Consider the following 21,360-nt stretch of genomic DNA (forward strand, 5'->3'; position numbering starts at 1 on the left):
AAATGAAAAATATTTGTCATAAAGAGTTCCCTTTCAGAGTGATATTTTAATTTCAGCAGTCATACTTCTCCATGTACTTACAATATGTTTTGGATTTTAACAGTTGTGGAAGAAGTATTCAAATTCTTCACTTAAGTAAAAAGTAGCATTACCACAAAAATATTCATACAAGTAAAAGTCCTGAATTCAAAATTTTACTTAAGTGTAGTACAGTAAGTACAGAAGTGTTATGAACAAAATGCACTTTAGGTAAATGTAAATATTTGAATTTGTATTTATTCGTGTTTTTACTTTGTCTGAGTCTGCCTATTGAGTATGTGGGCTATAGAGGGAGCTAGAGATTAAAAAGTGTTAACTGTTTTCAACACATTTTTGGAGGAGGATGGTGACATCATTTGTACAAGTGAAAAAGAGCTGACACTTTTTTCCATTTAAAAAATACACCTTTTTTCAAATATTCCACTGAAGCCAATTACTCTCGTAACGCACTCATGCAGCTGTAATAAGGTTGTAAATACAGACTAGCTTAGTTCATGTGACTGTAAAGGGGAGTTTGTGTCATCACGTGGATCTGTTTACGTCTGGAGTCATTTCCGAAAACGGATGATTGACAGCTGATTCGTCCAATCAGAAGCCGAATCTGGAGCGGAGGACGTGGCGGAAGTTTACTCTCTCACATGAAAGAAGAAGCTAGCGGATTAAACTGTTCATGTTTACACTCCCTGACCCGCCGCTCAAACGGGATGAAGTTCACCCAAAATCTTCGCTGTTGTACAGTGTCCTTTACCTGACGCATAGTAAACGAGAGCGATGTCCTTGCCAGCAGCTAAGTTCATGGACAAGAAAAACCTCCAAGCAGCAATAAAGGTAAACAGCCACGAATAGCAGGCTAGCTACCTGCTTTAGCATCGTGCTAACTCGGGTACAGGACGGTCTGTTTTTAATGCTAGCTGCACACCTTTTAAGGTATCCACACCACACCACTCATTTATTTATGTGTATAAATACATTCCCCCGAAAATTGTAGCCATCTCACATTGTATGACAGTGACGTTACCGGGTGTGTTTGTAAAAACAGTTCAGTGTGTGTAACCAGCATAGTCCCTGAGATTTGGGGTTGGAAAGTTTAACGCAGTTTCACTGTTAGCACCATGTTTTCTTATTTCCTCGATTTTATCCTCCAGTCACACCGTTATGTTAATTTAGGCATCTTACTATTACCTCATAGACTCTTGTGATTGCTGTCACTTGATGTTTAGTCATCTTCTTCATGAGTGATGTTGCATTCACTTCCCCTTTAGTCTTTTTTTGTAATTAAAAAGACTCTTTATTAGCCAGGTAGTTTAGCAATTGGATGTAATAACAATTTTGAGAATTTGCATTTGAGTCACAGATGTAAGCTATTGTTTTTAGTTTATATCCATAATAAACATGTACCCACCCTGCAGGTCAACTAACCATAGTAGCATTTTGAAGACATGTTTGTGATTTTCAACTCTTGACTGACATTTAATGCAAATTGTACAAATTGGCTACAGGCTCCCTCTTTAATACTTTAAATCACAGAACAGGACTGTTTTATTGTAGGGCAGCGAGAATTAGCCGATTGATTTATAGAAAATTATTCTGCATAAAATTTTTCAAGCAAAAAATGACATATATTCTGGTTTCAGTGTCTCGAATGTGAGGATTTGCTGCTTTTTATGTCTTATGATAGAAAATTGAATAAATTTTAGTCTTGGACTGTTGTGGGTCAGGCTAAATGAGACATTTAATGACTCAACCTTGTGCTCTGGTATATTGTGATGGACATTTTATCACTGTTGTCTGATGTTTCATTGACCAAACAATTAATCGAGAAAATAACCAGCAGATGAATTGATACTGTAAATCATTGTTAGTTGCAGCCATATTTTATTGTTACTAAATTCTGCAAGAAATTCCCATCAGTTTATTTTATATATGAAAAGTTTCTCAACTCAATTTCCAGAAAATGTACTGCACATATATCAGTATTGCTATAAAAGTTATCTATACTGCAATAGAATATTTGATGCATTTCCCACCCTTAACAAACATTTTTTTTATTGTTTCTCATTGGTCCTAGAATGATCAAGAGTTAATTTTTTTTTACCTTGTGTATTTTGATACACACTATGAATACTAGGATGTTGTTGTCATAGATATGATTATTTTTTCATCTTAACAGCTTTGTATGGACAAATAAATGGGGATGCAGTTAAAGAAAAGGGTTAAATTTGACTTCAATGTGCACACAAGAATTTTCTTTTTCGCCAACACCTTTTATGTGATGGTAATTAGACAGCTGGTTCCACATATTTTTCAGAAGACATAAGCTGAAGTGAAAGTACAGATACCACATTTTTCATAAAAGGTCTTTTGTGTTCAGATATTTTGATGGAATGGAGGAAATGATGCTCTTCCCTTGCAGAATAACATGCTGTTTTGTGGGAAATGGCAGCAGCAGCATGAGTAGGACAGAAGGGATAGAAAGTTACATTATGAAGCCTTACTCCCATACCACACATATGTGTTTAGGGATTGAATTTCTAAAAAATAATTAGATCAAATTATTTAGTTTGAGGCTACAGGGTTTAAAAAAGAACAAATTTGTCTGAACATGTTTAGCGAGAATGAATCTACATTCTATATTTGAGCCTAAGCAATTTAGTGATTGCAGATTTTTGGACAAAGTTTAGTGTTTAGTAATAAATGAGGAGAGTTGTTGCTAAAGCTGTCTTTTTAAAGATGTCCCCATCTGTTTGAATCATCACTGCCACAGAACAATAGGTAACTTCCACTCATGTAAATTACACACAATGTGGCATTGAAGTGAAATTAAAATATTGCTATCACCCAACCTTGGAAACAATCTGTTGAAGGGATATTTTGCAAAAAATATGATTAAATGCTATACTGACAATCGTGGGGAGTACTCCAATAACCACATCCAGCTTATTATCTTCTGTATTGGCTTTGAGATGTACACAACAAATCAAGAGTAATCCTCAAATACTACTAATCTATTTTGCAGCTTCACAACATGGCTTAGTGGTCCAAAGCCTGGCAAGCCTTTAGTTGTTGGTTTCTCCTGACCTGATCACATGCTGCCCTCAATTTGGTGAACTTGCACCCCTTACACCATGATGCTTAGACTGCTGCTCACTTAAGTCTTTAAGAGGCAACTGACCGGCTAAGAAACATAGAAAATATAGCAGCAGGATAGTCCAGACACTGAGCCAAGGCACTAGCTTAATGAAGATGGACTCATATGACAATTATCATATACACACTCAGTTTAATCATTGCTCATTGCTTTTCAGGTGTCTTTTATGTTCTCCAAAGAGCATTTGCCTCTTTAGCAGGGTGTTTTCTTTAAATGGAAAAGCAGATGCAGAGATACAGAGAGATACATTTCCTGATACTGAGTACATAATATATAGTGTATATCCACACAGCCAGCTTCTCAGCACTTCTCACGCAGTCTGTAGTGCTATCGGCCAAATGAGGACATTTTGACTCTTAAAACACATATACAGAAAGACAGACACTCAACTGACATTAAAACCTTAAAGTTGCTGTGTCATAGCTTATCTTGACCTCTGACTTCGTTTGGGGGGGGGGGGGGGGGGGGCAAACAATAATACATAATTCATGTCACCGCTGAGGAAGATTGCAAAAAAAAATTGAGTGCTGAAGATTGCATTAGCCCCATTTAATTCTTACTTAATGTGTCCCAGTCTGCTTTAAGGAAATGTACTGTAAATCAACATACAATAGTTTAAAATGATGTGATACAGCGTGTGAGAAACCATGCGCTCCTGTTTCTAGCTGGTCTTACAGCTAATACAAACAAATGTTTTAATTTTGGGTGTTTGCATTACAAGAGTGAACATTTAAATCAAGAAATATCAACACTTTTATCATTGTCAGTGAGTAACGTCTTTACATATAACAAATATTGGTGTCTTTTCTAGGTGTGACAACAACAGGCCATTGTGTGTGCTGTGTGTATGTGTGTGCGTGTGTTTATGGTTGTGTACGTTTATGACTGAGTGGCATAGCAGCTGGGCGTTGTAACGTGATGCCAAGATGCTGTTGTCCCTGGGAATGCTGATGTTGTCGGCCACGCAGATTTACACCATCTTCACCGTTCAGCTCTTCGCCTTCCTCAACCTGCTGCCTGTGGAGGCCGACATCGCTGCTGTGAGTACTTCTTCACACGGCTAAGTGTAGAACTGTTCATAGAAAGATGCAACAATAATAAGCCAATGCGACTAATTATACCCATGTTGATTTTCTTGTTTTTGTTTTGCAGACAGGTTTGATTAGCATGTCAGGCTTTCACTTGGTTGAATGAAGATCGTATTTGTCTGGTTTGATGATGTATTATCCTCCATATCTTTACACAAAAGTAATTAAGTCATTTTCCCATCTTTCAGTACTCATTTGACAACAAAACAGGCAACTTTGATGACATGCCTGCAAGGTTTGGCTATCGTCTCCCCAGCGATGGACTGAAGGTGAGTGCAGAAGGATCAAAGGTGTTTGCCTGACAAGCTGATTAGCTGATTGGTTTGTAGACTTAATGGGAAGTCTCTACAAATCATTACAATGTTTTTATGATCTCTGATTTCTTTTTTGTGTGTTTCCACTTTACAGCTCCATTGAATTAATGTTTAACCATGAAAAATAGCATAAAAAAGTAAAAGAAAAGAGTGGGTAAAGTGGAAGGAGATACGCCACACTCCAATGGCAAAATAACACACATTGTAGAATGACTGCAAAAAGGATACAAATCAAACTGGCTGGACTTATGTGTAAGTCCATCAAAGTTTAATAATGCGTAATGGAACACACACACACTCACACACACATACCCAGCAACTTGCATACTGGTTGATCCACAAAGCACACAAACAGAGGGGATGATTCATGTCTGCTATCTAAGCTGGTCATTGTGCCGTTTCCCACAGCCAAGAGCCCAGTTGTTGTTGTTGTACAAAGGCTTTTGGCACACAGAAGCAAGCTGATGGCAAAATGCGTGGTGTGTTGTTTTGTGTTTGTGTTTATGTGCAGGTTAAGCATTGTATATTTGGACACTGATAATTACTTCCACTTATCTGCATTTAAAGATTCTATGTTTAGCATCATGACATCGTTATGACAGTCCCACAGCATGATTCTGGCTTTGTCACAAGTTCTGACCCCATTCTACATTTTAGGAATGAGAGGTCTGAGATGAGTGTCAGACATCTCATACATACCCAAGTGTTTCCGTGTCCCATTTGCCACCACCTGTCTCTCTGAGAGTAATGGGAAGTCACAGCAGTGGGAATGCAACATTTCTTTAAACAATTTCTTTTAGAAAATAATTTAATATCAGAAAAAATTCTGACATTTTACAGTTTTAGAATTTCAGAACAAGCACTTTGTAAGGGATCTTGGCCAGCTTGCGCTTCAAAAATGAGTGAAGAATGGATTTAATAATTTATTTACTCAAGGTCATTATAGCAGGACATACTGGTTTGTCTATGTGTGTTAATCAGTTAGTGTAAAGTTGGGGCACCCGGTAGTCTAGATAATTAATTCACATACCATATACACACAACTCACTGACATACTCCCCACTTTTTTTTCTGTTTCTCACAGTTTAGTTGTCCAACAAAGACTAAATACAACAAAATAATGTAGACGTATAACAAACCACTAGTGCACTGCATGTATAAAGGACTGTGCTCACAATCGCTCACAGTTGACCACAGGTACAGATATCCTAACTGTATGTAAATGTGTCAGTACAGGTAACAGAGGTGCATGTGTGACACCAAACTGAAAACATTCCCACCTCTTTCACATATTAAGATATTTCTAGGACTTGGTCGTTAACTGCAGAACTGCTAGCATGCACTACTTTTTAATCACTGTGGTGAGAAAAAATAAATGAATTAGTGAACATGTGTATATATACTGTATATGTTCATGTTTGATATGGATCATGGTAAAGGTTGGGTTGCTTTAGTTAATGTCTCACCTCAGTCCAGGCCAACAGAAAGGATTATTGCGCACAGTCATGTTGCTCAGTGCGGATGTGTGTGTGAGCATTTTAGTCTTATGTAAGATTCTGTGTTATGAAAGCTGAGAAAAGGCTTAGCCTCTCTGTTACCCGCTCTCTGTCTTTAATTCACATCTAATCTCTGCATCTGCTCTCACTGCTGATGTCTAGTCAGTGCAGAGAGACTTGAGTACCATGCAGACATGCTGCCCTAGTCCCCGAGGGCAAAATTCAATCCGTCCATCCTAAACTTACTCTCCCATTCGCCGTCTATGTCTGGGTCTGTCTGTCTCTTTCAGATGACAGCTGCACTAGGCAAATTTTTAATGTGGAATACATCCACAATATCAGCCACATTATCACAGAGTAAGGCTGTGGTAGAAAAGAACTTCTCATTTTTTACAGAGAAGCCGAAGATTTGCCTTGTTTGTCAATCTTAGTAATAATATTTTCGGGGCGTCGTTTTAATGGTCACTGTCCCAGATTCACAGGAGAGGTAAAAAAAAAAGAAAAATACAGACTTCTTACCATTTATACTCTGCAGCTCTTTAGATATTTAGTGGTGCACTCACTCTTTGTCTATTGCTGTTTGGATTTCTGTAGGATATAAATCACCTTTCTCTTTCCCCACACATCCTTCCTTTTTTTCATACACCTGCTGTTCAGTCTTTGTAAATCCAGTGTTATACATGATTAGTCTTTCATAAATGCAATAAGGAAAGATGAACACTTTACAAAAACTCATCCAAATTGCATGCATACTGCAAGGCAAATGCTGTAGTGCATCTCAGAATTTTGCATGTTTTAGAATTTTGAGATAAACTCACTTCAGATGTTTTAGTTCTGCAGCACTGCAGCTGTATAAGGCCTGGAGAAACCTCTGGCATCACAAGGCAGCACAAGCCTGTTTGTCTCCAGAGGATTCCCCACAGGGAGCAAGGCTTCAAACAGAGCCTTCCCTGTTTCCACTTACACAACCGGGGCTGTTTACAGTTGCCTCAAAGCAAGGCAACTGCGAGCCTGTGTCCACCCGCACTACGCAACACTTATGCTTTGTTTAATTTCTGACATGTACATATTGGTAGTTTCATTTCGGAAATTAAGGTTCAGTTCAAATGTAGCATAACAGTGCTTGCCAGTCTGAAATTAAAGTCAGCGTGAAGTGTGTCTCAGATTTATAGATAAGTTAAGCCACATCAACCACACTAAAGTCTGATGAAAACTTAAAAATCTCTACATTTGCATCATAAATATTGTTTTATCATAAAAATTTAGATTGGTATGAACAGTTGGGAGAGTCTGTTCCCTTTGCTTTTGTTGTGTGGTGCAATGGTGCAGAAAAAGCTAATCCTGGCTTTGGAAAGAAAAGTGAAAGCATGTCTTGTATGTATGATGGTAAAAAACAAACAGACTGGCAGCACATTAATCAACTGACCATTCATTTGTTTCTAAATTGTAAATTCAAGTGGTAGAAGATATATATATATTTTTTTTTTTACTTAAGTAGAAGTAGCAACACCATAATGGGAAATAATACATAATAACTAGTAAAATTCCTGCATTCAAAATTTTAGTTATGCGTAATCATAAGTACACTTGTGAAGAATCTGTGTGGTGTGAAATTGATTATTAATGTGTAATTGATTAAGTTGCATTTTAATCCTGTTGCTGGCCCAAGTGGTGGAAAATCAGACAACATATGCAGTTGGTGCCATTCAGGCTCATCATACTGTTTTTCATGTAAAATCACACACATGCTCAGCAGTATAAGCTAGATTCTGAAATGAATCAGAGTAAAAGTATACTAAAGTATAATTTTGCTACGTTTTATGTTTCTGAAATGGTTTTCTTAATATTGTTGTAGAGATAGCTCCACAACATAGTACGCATTCATTTATGGGGGATTTTTCTAACCCTAACCCTAGACTACAGTAGATAAAGGTTTAGAGAGGGGAACGATCAACAGAGGTCTGGGCTACACCCTGTGTACACGGGATTCAGCATTGTGACTCTGGCTAAGAATTGATACCCAACTTAGAATAACTTCCATTTTCTTATGACATTTCTCAGCATGCAACTTGACTTTCAGGCTTTTGGTTTTTATTCCATTTCTGTACCCACTTTCACTGCCACAATTATAGGATCTGCATACACAGACTGAGAGGAGACGCTCGAGTTTCCTTTGGAAAGTCTTTGTGGTTTGGATGTTGCAGGGAAAGGCGATGGGGCCAGTTATAAAGCCTCAGAAGAAGTGTAAACACTCACCCTGTTAAGATATGGAAAAATAAGGTAAAAATATATATATTAAATATTCCTTCTCATGTGACATAAAGCCTGGTTTCTGTTTCTTTTCCAGAGATCACAAAAGAGATACAATATTATCACCACATCTAATATTGCTCCAAAATATATCAGACTAGCTTGCTAATTTTAGTAGCAGCAGAAGGAATTTCTTCTTATTAGTTTGTAAATGCACAAAGGCACAAACCTCTGTGCAGTTATTTCCTCAGGCTCAAGTTAAACTCTAGCTTCAAGAATTTGATGGATTGGGTTTGAATTCATTGTTTGTCTGTTGGTTTACAAATAGCTCATGAGGAAGTGCTATACTGTGAAGTGTGTTGAACTTGTATATTAAGAATTTTTGCTTGTTTCCCCAGTTTCTACATGAAGTTTCCTCTGCTGACTCCACTTTTCTTCCACAGTCCAAAGACATGCAAGTTAGGTGAACTGAAGACTCAAAATTGTCCATGGGTATGATTGTGGCCATGTGTTGGCAGGGGTGTGATGGACTGGCTACTTGTTCAGGATGTTGGTCAGTCTGAGGTAGGAAAGGCCCTGCAACCTTGCACAGGATAAGCAGGTGTAGATAATATAGAGAGATGCCATTTTTCTGTGACAACCACCCCACACACGGGGGCCAGAAATACATCTTAGATCAAAAGATCTCATTCCAAGGCACTCATATTAACAGTTAGATGTTGCATTGAAATTTAAACCTGGAGAGTCTGGGAGGTCTTCAAGAACCTTGAAAGTCCTTGGACGCTACTTTTGGGAACCACTTCTCTTTTGCTCTCGGCCAGTAGTTAAATGTACTCACATGCACACCTGCTGTGTCAACATGAAATACTGACACTAAAAGGGAGATGTGAGTGTCTTTTTTCAGATTCTACAAGATGAAGCAGTAATCTGTTTACTTAATACACCTGAATGAGTCATTTGTCCTGTGGCTGTTTATGGTAAATGTATGCTAATGAACTAATCATAGCTGTTATACAGCAGACAGGGATCGTTCCTGTAAGTGTCTGGGTGACTTACTGTAAGTTTACAGTGATAAAATGAGTCAGTGTCTTAATTGGCTGCTTCACTCTGTCTTCCTCTGGTTCTGTTGTGGGAGTTTCATGCGTTTCTTGTTCAGTTTCTTCACCCACATTTTCTCAGCCAGTCTCAAGTTTGACCCAGAAACAATCCCACTTTTTTTTTTTTTTCAGTCGCCCAATTTCACTGGCATTCGTGTCCAGGTTCAGTGCAGTAATAGGATAGGCCTCTGAATGAACGTCAAGGGTCAGTGTATGTAAATATGGTGGTCATAGAATTGTAATGATAAAAAGCATAGGGCATAGAAATTAAACACAATGTGAAAACTAGTCTATATTTCAGTCTGAAAACAAGCTCTGCAGCTTCACATGCTTCCTGTTGTGGTCATGCATGAGGGAGGGGGTTTTGAAGTGGCTTAGGTAAGGTTAAAGTGGGGAGTCTGAATCTGAAGCTGAATGTGGAGTCGCACAAGCTTTAATCTGCTTACAGGAAGTCCCAGTCCTACGGGGAGTTATTAATACCACTGTTTTTCTCTATCTGCATACAGGCCTTACAGTGAGATTTTTACTGACAGGATTAAGTGTGATCACTGTGCGGTAATGTGGTATAGTCCACCAGAAAACCACCCTCCCTTTTCCTGTTGAATTGTACAACAATAGAAAATCACATTGAGAGCTTTATTAGTGCACTCTGTAGTTTTTTTGATTTACAGTACAACAAGAGGAAACAAAAAGATATTTGCAAATTGTTTTGTTTTGCACAGATTCTCTGAGAAGTTTCATATCGGCTGTTTTCAATTCTAGGTCTCTATGAAAACACATGGTCAGGTCAAAGTTGTCCTTTTAAACTACACTTTTTCTAGTACCGTGGGAGCCAAAAGAAGCAGCAAAGGTTCTCTAACTGTAATTTTTTTTAACCCATTCAAGGCGAAAGACAAACTAAATTCTTAAGTTTTTAGGTTTTTATTCTTGTTATCTACAAAATACCATAAATATACAGAAATCTGTCACATTAGCTGCAGTTACATGCACATGTTTTTTCATTCTGATTAAAGATTTCAACTGTTTACATAGGATCTGATTTTAATATGGTCTGGTGTTATCACGCGCTGACGCCTTAAATCGTTTACACGGTACATTTTTTTCTTTTGATAGGTTTATGAAAAGCTTTCAACTACCTCTCTGTAACTGAAATTTCAGTTGGTTTGGGCCTGTTTATTCTGATGAGATGTTTATATGGAGCATTTTTATTCTATTTGGGCTTTTAAACTTGTTATAACCTGAATCTTAGGGTCCATGTAAACCTGCCTAGTGATGTTACTTTAGGAACATACTGTACTTACAGCTCACATAGGGGCATGAATACGTCCTGGAACAGAATCAACAGGGCCTCAAAATCAGAGTAATAGCGACACTGCAGGATGGTGAAAATATAAATTTTGTTTTACAGAAAAGCTCCATGTCACAATTTGTAAGCTGCTGCTGTAGCTTGAAGTCTGGCAGAATAGCCGGTTTATGTGTTATGAGTTTTAAGGTGGTATTAGATGACTCTAAAGTGTTATCCTTGCACAGACTGCATTTTCATCTCCTTTCAGTCTGCGTTTTCAGGATTCCCCCTCCTTCCCCAGTTATTTCCTGTTTTTCACCCTGCTCTCGTCGCTGCATTCTGCAGTGCTGGCAGGTGTTTTTTTTTTTTTTTTTTTTCATGTTTTTTATACCCAACAGAGGGCGCTCTTGCCACTGGTTTCAAAGTCAGGAGGAGGAATGTGAGGCAGTGGCACAGTGATGTCATTTAGCGGCAAGGCAGGGCTGCACTGGAGGAGGCACCCAGAGGTGATGGTGGTGAGGGCAGCGGGTGATTCCTCACATGTTTCTCCTCCCTGATGTGAGATTTCACAGATCTCCCGGATCCCCGCATTTAACCTTACATACATCAGGTTCTGTTAATGTTAAACTATAACCAGACAGTGCAGTGAGTCAGCAATTTTGTCTCTGTACTGTTGCACGATCCCACAGATTTGTTCGTAAATGTGATGTGTCACTGTCGTCTTCCTGGCTCAGATACTGTTTTGGAGTTGAGTTGGTGTGGCAGCCGGCAAGATACACTCGCAGAAAATCAGTTTGCTGCTTACTGTGTGTGTGTGTGTGTGTGTGTGTGTGTGTGTGTGTGTGTGTGTGTGTGTGTGTGTGTGTGTGTGTGGTGTGTGTGTGTGTGTGGTGTGTGTGTGTGTGTGTGTGTGTGTGTGTGTGTGTGTGTGTGTGTGTGTGAGACAGAGAGAAAAAGTGCAGACTCTCCTCGATATAGAGGCTGTTTTTTTTTTTTTAAAGCGTTGGCTTTAAGAGAGCGAGAGAGAGAGAGCTGAAAGTGCCTAGTCCCAGAGTCCCACAGCAGTCCACACTTCCTGTCTACCACCCTGCCTCTGAGACACACACACACACACACACACACACACACACACACACACACACACACACACACACACACACACACACACACACTCTCACACACACACACACACACTCTCACGCACGCATGCAGTAGTGTTAGTTACACTTGCATAAGAGCAGCGGAGGTTCAGAAATGTATATCACATCATGACCCCCCCGCCTCATCTCTGATGTGTTTTCCTTTCATCATCTCTTGTTCATTTATCTGCTCTGTCTATCTTTCTCTTCACCTTTCTATTTTTGTCTTTCTCTATCATTTTTTCCTCTTTCCTCTGTATTTTGGGCGGTATCTGATTCCCTTCCTATTTGTATCTTTTGCTGATCTTGCCTTTGTTCTCCTTTCCTTTATCACTCTGTCAGCCTCTCTGTCTCTCTTCCTCTCACTATCTCCCTCTCATCAGCCACTTCAAAAGTGGAAATTGGACTAAGACAGGAAGCAGCAGAGAAAGAAAGATGGGGAATACAAGGACCAGAGGTTTTAAGGGCAAAATGAGAACAACAGCTTGACTATATTACACATACATATTATACACACACGTGCATCCTTTCTCTGTGTCAGTAATCTTCATTCCAGTGGAAAGTTCTGTATCCATTATGCATGCATTACCATGTTAAATTAATGTTTGATTTGCCAGTGTTACATCTGGGGCTGCAGCAGTTCAAGTTTGTGTTTCATCTGTGGCTGTGATGGATGCTGTTAATCTGGGAGCAGCAGGAAGGTTGAACAAAGATGGCTCCGCTCACATTCTGAGTCAGGGAGCTGAGACTGGGTCCAGGGATTTAACTGTTGTATCTAGCCTGGTAAATGTCCTAAAGATGTGACAAAATGGTGTGATTATATATTGGAAAGGTCTGTGATTTGTTCATAAAAAAAACGCAAAAAAACCTTGCTATTATGATGCGCATTTTAAAATACTTGCCTACAGTTCAGCAACTATCAATATAAATCATATTGAACACTGACAAAATGATCAAATCCAGCTTAGAAATGACCACCGCTATCTCATAGGTGTGAGAAAGTGAGATGATTAGCATCACTGTCACTTTGAATCTGCAGACATCAGTGCCCCTGAGCAAAAACCTCTACCTACGCATGGGAGGTTTTTTAGTTGACAAGTTTCAAGTTCAAGTTCTGATGCAGAAATTAGTAAAAACTGAATGAACGTCAAGCAAAGTCATTAGGTTTTCATCAATGTAATAGTTAATCATAATGACAGGTCCTTTTGATCCGTATGGATAAAGCGTGCAGTAGAAACGGTAGAAACATAATCAACACGCTCACTGTGGATTCTCCGGACAATCACCTGCTCTATTTAGACATGGGCTCAATCGTACATTACATGGACTTGCTGGAAGTATTAAGTCCGTTCAATGTCCGGTTCAACTGATTTTGACATTTGCGTTTTCACATACAGCTTCTCCAGGACATGTCTAGAAACAGTCAGGATTTCAGTTTGTTAAGACTTTTTACACTCTTTCTACACTCAGTGCTTTCTATACCGGTGCTTTTGGAAAATGACTCATCATTGGCTGTTAGACTTTCAAGGAATGAAATTTGCTTAAACTTGCATGTAAGTCACTTACATGTCTGTTGATGTCATCCCCACAGGGTTTCCTGATTGGTGCACGGCCAGAAAATGCGTGTGAGCCCATCGAGCCCCCTCCAAGAGACAACTTGACGGGCGCCTTCATCGTCCTCATCAAGCGATTTGACTGTAACTTTGACATCAAGGTACAGTGTTTACATTGATTTGTGTGTGTTTAGTTGTCGTTAGCAACTGCAACACACCCTTAATCAACCCCAACCATCTCTAGTTTTAATCTAAACATGATTGGTTTAACTTCATATCAAGGTGTTATAAATTATAGCCGTTATATTTCACTTGCATTTTACTGACAGGCCTCTGGGATTTGTCAGTGCATTTCTAGTTTTTTGGAAACTGTGAATGCTTAGCGCATAGCAACACATGGAAATAGTTGAAAACATCACTTATTTCAGCAGCTCTTAATTTATAAGGGCAAGCTGCCAAAACAATGAAAGTGTGTGCGAGGTACTGCACACTGATATGTGTTGCGTCACACTGCATTTATGTCAGTAGGTGGTGTTTCAGAGTTAGTTTCACTGAGACTCTTAGATCAGCTTGATGGGCCACAAAAACAGGAAGAGGCCATTTCCCTAAACACAATTTCCTGCGCAATAATCTATCCCACTCTACTGCCTATCTTGCCTTGCCTTTTTCTACCACTGCTGCAGTTTTGTGTGAGATGCTGAAAGTTTTTTTTTTTTTTTTTTTTGCCAAATAAGTCGCTGAGGCGGCTGAAAGATGGAAAGAGCTGATCTCCCATTAATCAAGTGAGGCGTTCGGCCATGTTCAGCACAGAGAGAGAAGCGGGAGTGTAGCCACGTCCGTCACTGGAGATGACGAGAGAGATGTTGTCAAAAGAAGACCGTGGACAAAAGGAGAGCAGTAGTAATTGTGCGCCAACAGAGAAAACTCACAAAGCCTCTAATCTTCGTTAAAACCTAACTAACCTACGCTAAGTCACCCACAGTGGCTATAAATGAACTCGTTTTCTTAAATTTGCTGCTTAAGTTTCGGTGCCTCTTCAATTGTAAACAAAAACATCACAAACAAGAATTTTTTTTTTCTAGGGATATTAGAGACATTAATGATACTTTTTTTTTTTGTTAGAGAATTTCAAGACATTAGCTGTAGAGACTTTTTTCAGGAAATGCAGACATCCTGAATTGTTGCCAAATATTTGAGAAGTGAACACATTAAGGTTCTCCTGTGATTAGAAACCCTCAAATTTGTGGCCTGAACAGTAGATAAATTTGACAGCAGTGTTGGCAGCGAGAGAATTACTGAGTTATATTATTAATACAGCACCTCCTGCAGATTCAGAAGAATGGTTTCTGCCAGACACTATTTGACTTCCGTGGGAATCAGTTTTCCCATTTTGATTTGTCATTTCATTATTTGATTCTAGAAGGAATGTTAAAAGTCTGTCCATCTTAAACATCCTGTTGCTCATGGGTTCAGAGGAAAACAGGAGAAAGAATAGAAAGGCGGGAGAGGGAGTAAGGTAGAGAGGGGAGAAAAGAGAGCGAGGATTAGGAGAGTGAGAGTGGGGATGAGTAATGGGGTGAAAGAGAGGAAAGCATGCAACCTCTTGGCATCTTCTTTCTCTCGACCTCCTTCCATCTCTCTGTCTCTTACTCTCAAACGTTTGAGCTTTACCTTTTCCCTCTGTAGCTTCTCTGTTTCCTCCCCATTCATTTGCTCTTACATTTCCTGTCTTTGTTTCTTTTTCAGTCAAATTTGTCATCTTGTTTTTTTTTATACTCTATTGTAACTCTGGAGCAGCCACACAACCTTATAAGGTCTAACTGCATCACACAAATGTTGACAGACAGAGCAGTGAGGTGTTCCCTTTGCTGGAGTGTAACCAGACTCCGCTCCACATAGCTGTGTGTCAGACAGACACACAATATATACACACAATACACAAACCCACACACCACTCTCTGATCTGTGTCGGATCTGCCATTTGACCTAATGCAGGGAGCTGGTTTGACTTGTTTAAGTTTACTGTGATTTTCCTGTTGCTGAGCTCTAGTGGCATTTTGAGTGTTATCTCACATCGCTTGTTCTTTCAGTCGTCTCAAAGCAGCACATGAACGCTGTAGTGCACATTTCTCACACGCATGTATTTGACTTAAAAAGTAAACTCTCAGACCAAACTGAGGAGTTGTTTTAGTTTGCTATCAAGTAAAAATGCTAAGCACCCGCATCTATAGAGGTAAAAAGTTGTTGACATAGATTGTAATCACACATTAAGAGCCTGGTTAGACTGACGGACACACACACACACACACACACACACACATACACACACACACACACACACACACACACACACACACGCACAGTCAGTCCGTGTCATTACTTTGGAGTTGCACCATGACCCAAAGTAGATGTTTCACAGCTCCTTTCAATAAAAGTAAAATTAAGGTGACGTTTCTTGAAAGCAAACAGGATGACGGTATTTATCTTCCCACCTCATCTTCCCCCATGCCTCGCTGTGTTTGTGTGTCAGCTTTTAAACATGTTAACATGGTCTGATGTTTTTTTTTTTTTTTTTTTCCTCTCTCTCGTCACACCATCTGCTCTTGTGAGAGAAAGGTGATTGCAAGGTCTCATGTTATAAGGAAACAACTTTTTAACAGCAGACTTTAAATGGACAAACTGCAGCAGATGGAGCTTTGTTGCAGAAATGTTTGGTTATATTTCTAATTCGGATTTTGTTGTGTTAACCTATCCATGTGTTGTGAGAACTGAGCACCACATTCTTAGAGAGTGTTTATTCATTCCAGATTGTATGATTTAAAAAAAAAAAAAAAATGTTTCTGGTCAGGGATCAACTCCTCTCTCCTTCGGCATTCATTATTCAAAATGAAGGCTAAATGCAAAAAAAGAAAAGTTTTTAAAGTGACATTGTTTGCTGTCAGATTTAGCAGCTTTACCAATATGTCCTTGTAAAGGCCCTCCATGAGGAAAATACTTTTGGATTGCAGGGAATGTATTTTTTGTTACAGTACCACAGTTGGCCACTGGGAAAGTTGGCAGCAGGGCAACATGTGCTGAATGTAGCTGTGTTAACACAACCATGTGTTTGCAGATTATACAGTATTTAAACTTCTACTTAAAGTACTTAAACTAAACTGAAGCTACTTCTAAAGAGAATGGCTACAGCAGGTAAATATGTGTCAGCTTCAAAATTATCATTGCAAACCTGGAGTTTGACACTGGGCTGGGAATTTTACTCTGGCTGGTATGTGTGTGTGTGTGTGTGTTAGGAAGGGTGTGTTTTAACATTATCTCCTTTCCAATCTCTTTTTTTCCCCTTGCTGTCTCCTCATGCCCTGTCCTTAATTTTTGATTTCCTTCTCTCTCTCTCACACACACACACACACACACACACACACACACACACACACACACACAGTCTGTCTGCGTCTGTGAGGTCTGGTTGTGCAGTCTGACTTCTGCCTCTGGCTTAATGATTGCTCATATCCAGACAGACATCAGGACATGGACACACATGTATACAGTTGTGTCTCCCTGTCTCTTTCTGTCTTAACACACAGCTACTATTTCCTCTGCCTCTGTCTTTCCCTTGTCCCTTTTCCCTTGGCAGTTGTTTTCCTTTTTCCTCTTGCTGGTGCTTGTCTTTCTCTCCCTGCCAATCACACACACTCAGTTTGTTGCTAGCATTCAGCTGTCTACCTTGCTTCCCTCTCTCGCTCTCTCTCTCACACACACACACACACACACACACACACACACACACACACACACACACACACACACACACACACACACACCCTCCCTCCCTCTTACCCAGGCTCAGTTCCCTCCAGAAGCTGCAGGGAAACAAAGGAATAATAGATTCCATCTTGACTGAGACAAGGCCCTTGTGTGTGTACGGAAGCCTATAGGGGACTATATTAAAATGATAGTGTAAACTTGAAAATGTAAATGTAATTCAACAGTAGCGTCACAAATTTCCACATATGTATGTGTTATTTGAGTAAAAATTAAAATGAAAGGGGGTGTCACCCTCAACATGCCCACTGTTTGATTCCATTGCTGGTCATCTCTTTCTGTCTCTCCTCAGCCTCCTCTGTAGTGTTTAGCCATTAGGATCCAGTGAGCAATAGCAAAGAGATTTAATGGATCTGTGGCCGTAATGGGCAATAAAACGGACACTCACCCACTTAACCCTCTGGAAAGTGTCAGCACCTCCACTCGTGGAATGTGTGTGTGTGTGTGTGTGTGTGTGTGTGGGGGGGGCGTGTGAGAGAGTATGTGAGTGTGTTGCGATGAGACATGACGGGGAGGAGGTCGAATGTAGAAAGAGAGAGAGAGAGAGAAAGAGAGTGCGTGCTGGAGATGGCCAGGACTGAAGGAGATCAAGTGAAGGGGTGTTAATAGGCACAAGTGTGTGTGTGTGTGTGTGTGTGTATGTGTGTGTGTGTGTGTGTGTGTGTGTGTGTGTGTGTGTGTGTGTGTGTGTGTGTGTGTGTGTGTGTGTGTGTGTGTGTGTGTGTGTGTGTGTGTGTGTGTGTGTGTGTGTGTGTGTGTGTGTGTGTGAGAGAGGGGAAATCATTCCTCCATGGACGTCCTTTTTAGAAAATAATTCTCCAGAGAGAGCGGGTTTGCACTTCCTGTACACAAGGATTCTTTGAGGTGGTGACGATTCTGGGGGGAGCCCCTCATTTGTGACCTTTTTGACCTTTCTGGGAAGAGAGGGGGGTTGGACAGGAAACTCAATACCCTTTTCCTCCCCTCTCCCTCCCATGACGCCCTCCCCATGCCTCCCTTCTCGCCTTGCCAGATTCTTTGCAGCCTGTCCGTCCCACTGAACCATCAATAACAAAGACAGAGAGGCAGGTCTATATACATTGAGACATAATGTCCTAGTTATGTAACATGTACTCAGGTATGCCAAGGACTGTTTAACCACATTGTTCTCTCTTCTGTTACTCTTGTTTGCAGTTTTTCGCTCAGTCTCTCTCTCTCTCTCTCTCTCTCTCTCTCTCTCTCTCTCTCTGCTGCCCTCTATCTGTCATTGTTTTCAGTTTCACTCTGCACACTAGTTCCCCTCATTAAACTGTGATTAAATATGTACTTGGTTAAGTTAAAACAACCTTAAAACTCCATCCATTAATATATTTCCTCTTATGTTTCTTTGGCATGATTATGTGGATGTTAACATCGACTTGGCAGTTAAATATTAAAGGCTATTGGGGTGCTGGTAGGAAAAAATAAATCTAATCCATCTAAGTAATTGAGATATACACTCAATTGCTAGTTTATTAGGCGCACCTAGCTAAAACTAATGCAGTCTAGTACTGCTGTGTATTAGTGCAATAATCCTAGCTTCATGATAGCTATAATGTTCAGTTTTTATTGAAACAGAGGTGTTGATTCAATGTTATAGTTTCTGCAGAGCTTTATACAGTGAGGTGTCTCTGTTACTTTACCTACCCTCATTGTGGTGGACGAAAAAATAGAAACACTTCTCACAATATAATCAAACAGCACCAGAAACAGATGGACAAAATGATCACACAGTTGAATCAACGCCTCACCAAATCAATCAATGGATTAGACTGCATTAGTTTTAACTAGGTGTACTTAATAAAATGTGAACTGAGTGTATTGTATTACTTTAAAGTGGACCTATGTAAGCAGCCACTTTAACCATGTTAAATACTAAAACATAGTATAACAGAAGCAAAAGTAGAGAACGGTCATAAAGTCATCTAAGTGATTCAGTAAACATCTGTCAGCCAGTAGTAGTGTATTTTGTAACAGCACCCGGTGGCTGGTAGAGATGACAGCCTTTTGTCTGGTGGAAAATTTCCCATCTAGAGATGTAGGTCACGCCATGAGGGAGTCCAAAACTTGTCTGGCAAAGGGCGTTTCAGTCTAAAGGTCCAGTCTGGCGTAAATGCCTTTTCTTCTGTCAGGAAGCTGTGAACTCTAGTTGACAGGGCACAGATCAGGCACCAAAACACTACACAATTCTCCCATTCAAAAACATTTACCAGAAGAGTGTATTGTGACACTGCTCAGTTATGATATAGTTTTGAGCGTGACTGATATAAACAGGCCAGGCCAATGTTACAAGAAATTGCATGTGATGTGTTTTAGGTCATTTAGAAGAAGTGACGGCATTACGTAGTTTTTCCAACAAAGAGCACAGACAAGTTTATTATTCAGCAGTAAATGTTTCACTCAGGATATATCTTGATCACATTGTTTTACAAAATAAATTTAAGGGATCCCAATCAAAGATTTGCTATTTGATATAATGCAATTTATTTTGAATTGACTTTGTTAGAAAAGCATCATAGGGGGAAAAAATACATTATAATGTTGGAATCTATTAATTAAAAATGTGCACCATGATTTGTCAGTGAAAAGGTAGTATTCAAATACTGGAATAAAACTTAGTGTAGAAAAGTGAGTGAGAAAAGTTTGTAATTTTCTGTTCAGCACATATGACCCATTTTGATTGGAAATGGGTGGCGGAATATGGTGCATGTGGTGACATAACCTGGGTCCATGTCAGGTAACAAATCGATTCACAGCTGATCTGTCCGGTTGAAATAGTGCTGCTGGAATCCAGTGAAGGAGGAAAAAAAAGGCGACAAAAAGGGTTAAAGTAAGTCAGCTTATCTTGAGGTGATGACACGAAAGGTTGCTTTGTCTCCAGTTTCTAACAGATCACGATGAGTTAGGAGTGGTCAGGAGGGCAGTGTTGTTTCAGGGTCAGAAAAATCAACCAGTGTGTCTTTGCTTTTATCGGTCGTAGCCAAAGTTGGTCAGTGTTTTCTCTGGCGGCTGGTAATTTCCCATCTAACCTTGCTTCCCACCTCTGCCTTACAGTAAATGCATTTCATCGTGCGGCCTTTTTGTGCTGCAGTGACCTCACAGCCCCCGAGCTACACACACACACACGCACACAGGCCTCAGTCTTTATTCAAACAGTGATCTAGCTTCCTGCACACACTCACTCAGTCTTATGACTCGGTATGACTATGGCTGACTGGATGTATGACTAGCTCGTGTGTGTGTGTGTGTGTGTGTGTGTGTGTGTGTGTGTGAGAGTGAGAGAGAGAGAGAGAGAGAGATGGTAATAGCCATATCTCATGTGCCTGCATCTTTTTAAGAACTGTTGTGGCAACAAACAGCTCAGCCTGCTCCCTTTGGCCTATTGGGTTGTGCACACACACACACACACACACACACACACACACACACACACACACACACAGAGTTGTATTTCTGCAGCACTTTTCAAAATGAGAGTTACAAAGTTCTTCAAAGAGATGATAAAAAGCTCTTGAAATAAATATTAAAATCAAATATAGGCAAAAGTTGTTAAAAAGTAAGAACAAATTGGGGCAAGGAGGCAGTGTGAAGTGTGTTTGAATATAGTCTCTTTCATGCACAGAAGTGCATTGCATGAATTGCAATTGTGCTGCATTATCTGTGTACCTGGATCCTCCCTGCAGTTTGCAGTTTTATTGAACTTATCTAATCAGCTGTCTGGACCTTGAAACTAAAACCCAGCTCTGCTCTGCGCCGCATTCCTCTGAAACACGGGGGGGGGGATGAAGGAGAAGAGGGGAAATGAATGAGAAAGAGGAGAGGGAGAGAATAAAAGCGGGAGGGTGAAAATATCACAGAAGGGGCTGGGGAGATTTCTGGAGAAGTTGGCAGTCAGGGTGATGTAACAAGGGTAACGAGGGCAGAGAGAAGGAGGAGGTTAAATTTAGAGTAGACGAAGGTAGGGAGGAGGAAGAGGAAAAGTGGGAGGAGAGATAAAAGAGGAAGGGTGGGAGGAGAATGGATGTGGGGTGGGGGAGAGGGGGTGAATGAGAAGGTGAGGGGTGGAAAAAGCCAAGAAATGGGAGTGAAACAGTTAAGGGAGGAGAGAGGAGGA

General features: G+C 40.0%; 1 protein-coding gene across 1 annotated transcript in view; it reads left to right on the top strand.

Moving 5' to 3' along the window:
• The first annotated feature begins 664 nt into the window (after window positions 1–664).
• rnf13 (ring finger protein 13) overlaps window positions 665–21,360 on the top strand; it is a 41,443-nt gene continuing 20,747 nt past the window's right edge. Inside the window, exons 1-4 of the mRNA XM_056378709.1 lie at window positions 665–867; window positions 3,999–4,227; window positions 4,464–4,544; window positions 13,448–13,570. Coding sequence (XP_056234684.1) covers window positions 4,114–4,227; window positions 4,464–4,544; window positions 13,448–13,570 — 318 coding nt within the window. The 5' untranslated portion in view covers window positions 665–867; window positions 3,999–4,113. The remainder of the gene's footprint in view (window positions 868–3,998; window positions 4,228–4,463; window positions 4,545–13,447; window positions 13,571–21,360) is intronic.

Source organism: Seriola aureovittata, chromosome 6 (genome assembly GCF_021018895.1).
Source record: "Seriola aureovittata isolate HTS-2021-v1 ecotype China chromosome 6, ASM2101889v1, whole genome shotgun sequence".
NCBI lineage: Eukaryota > Metazoa > Chordata > Actinopteri > Carangiformes > Carangidae > Seriola > Seriola aureovittata.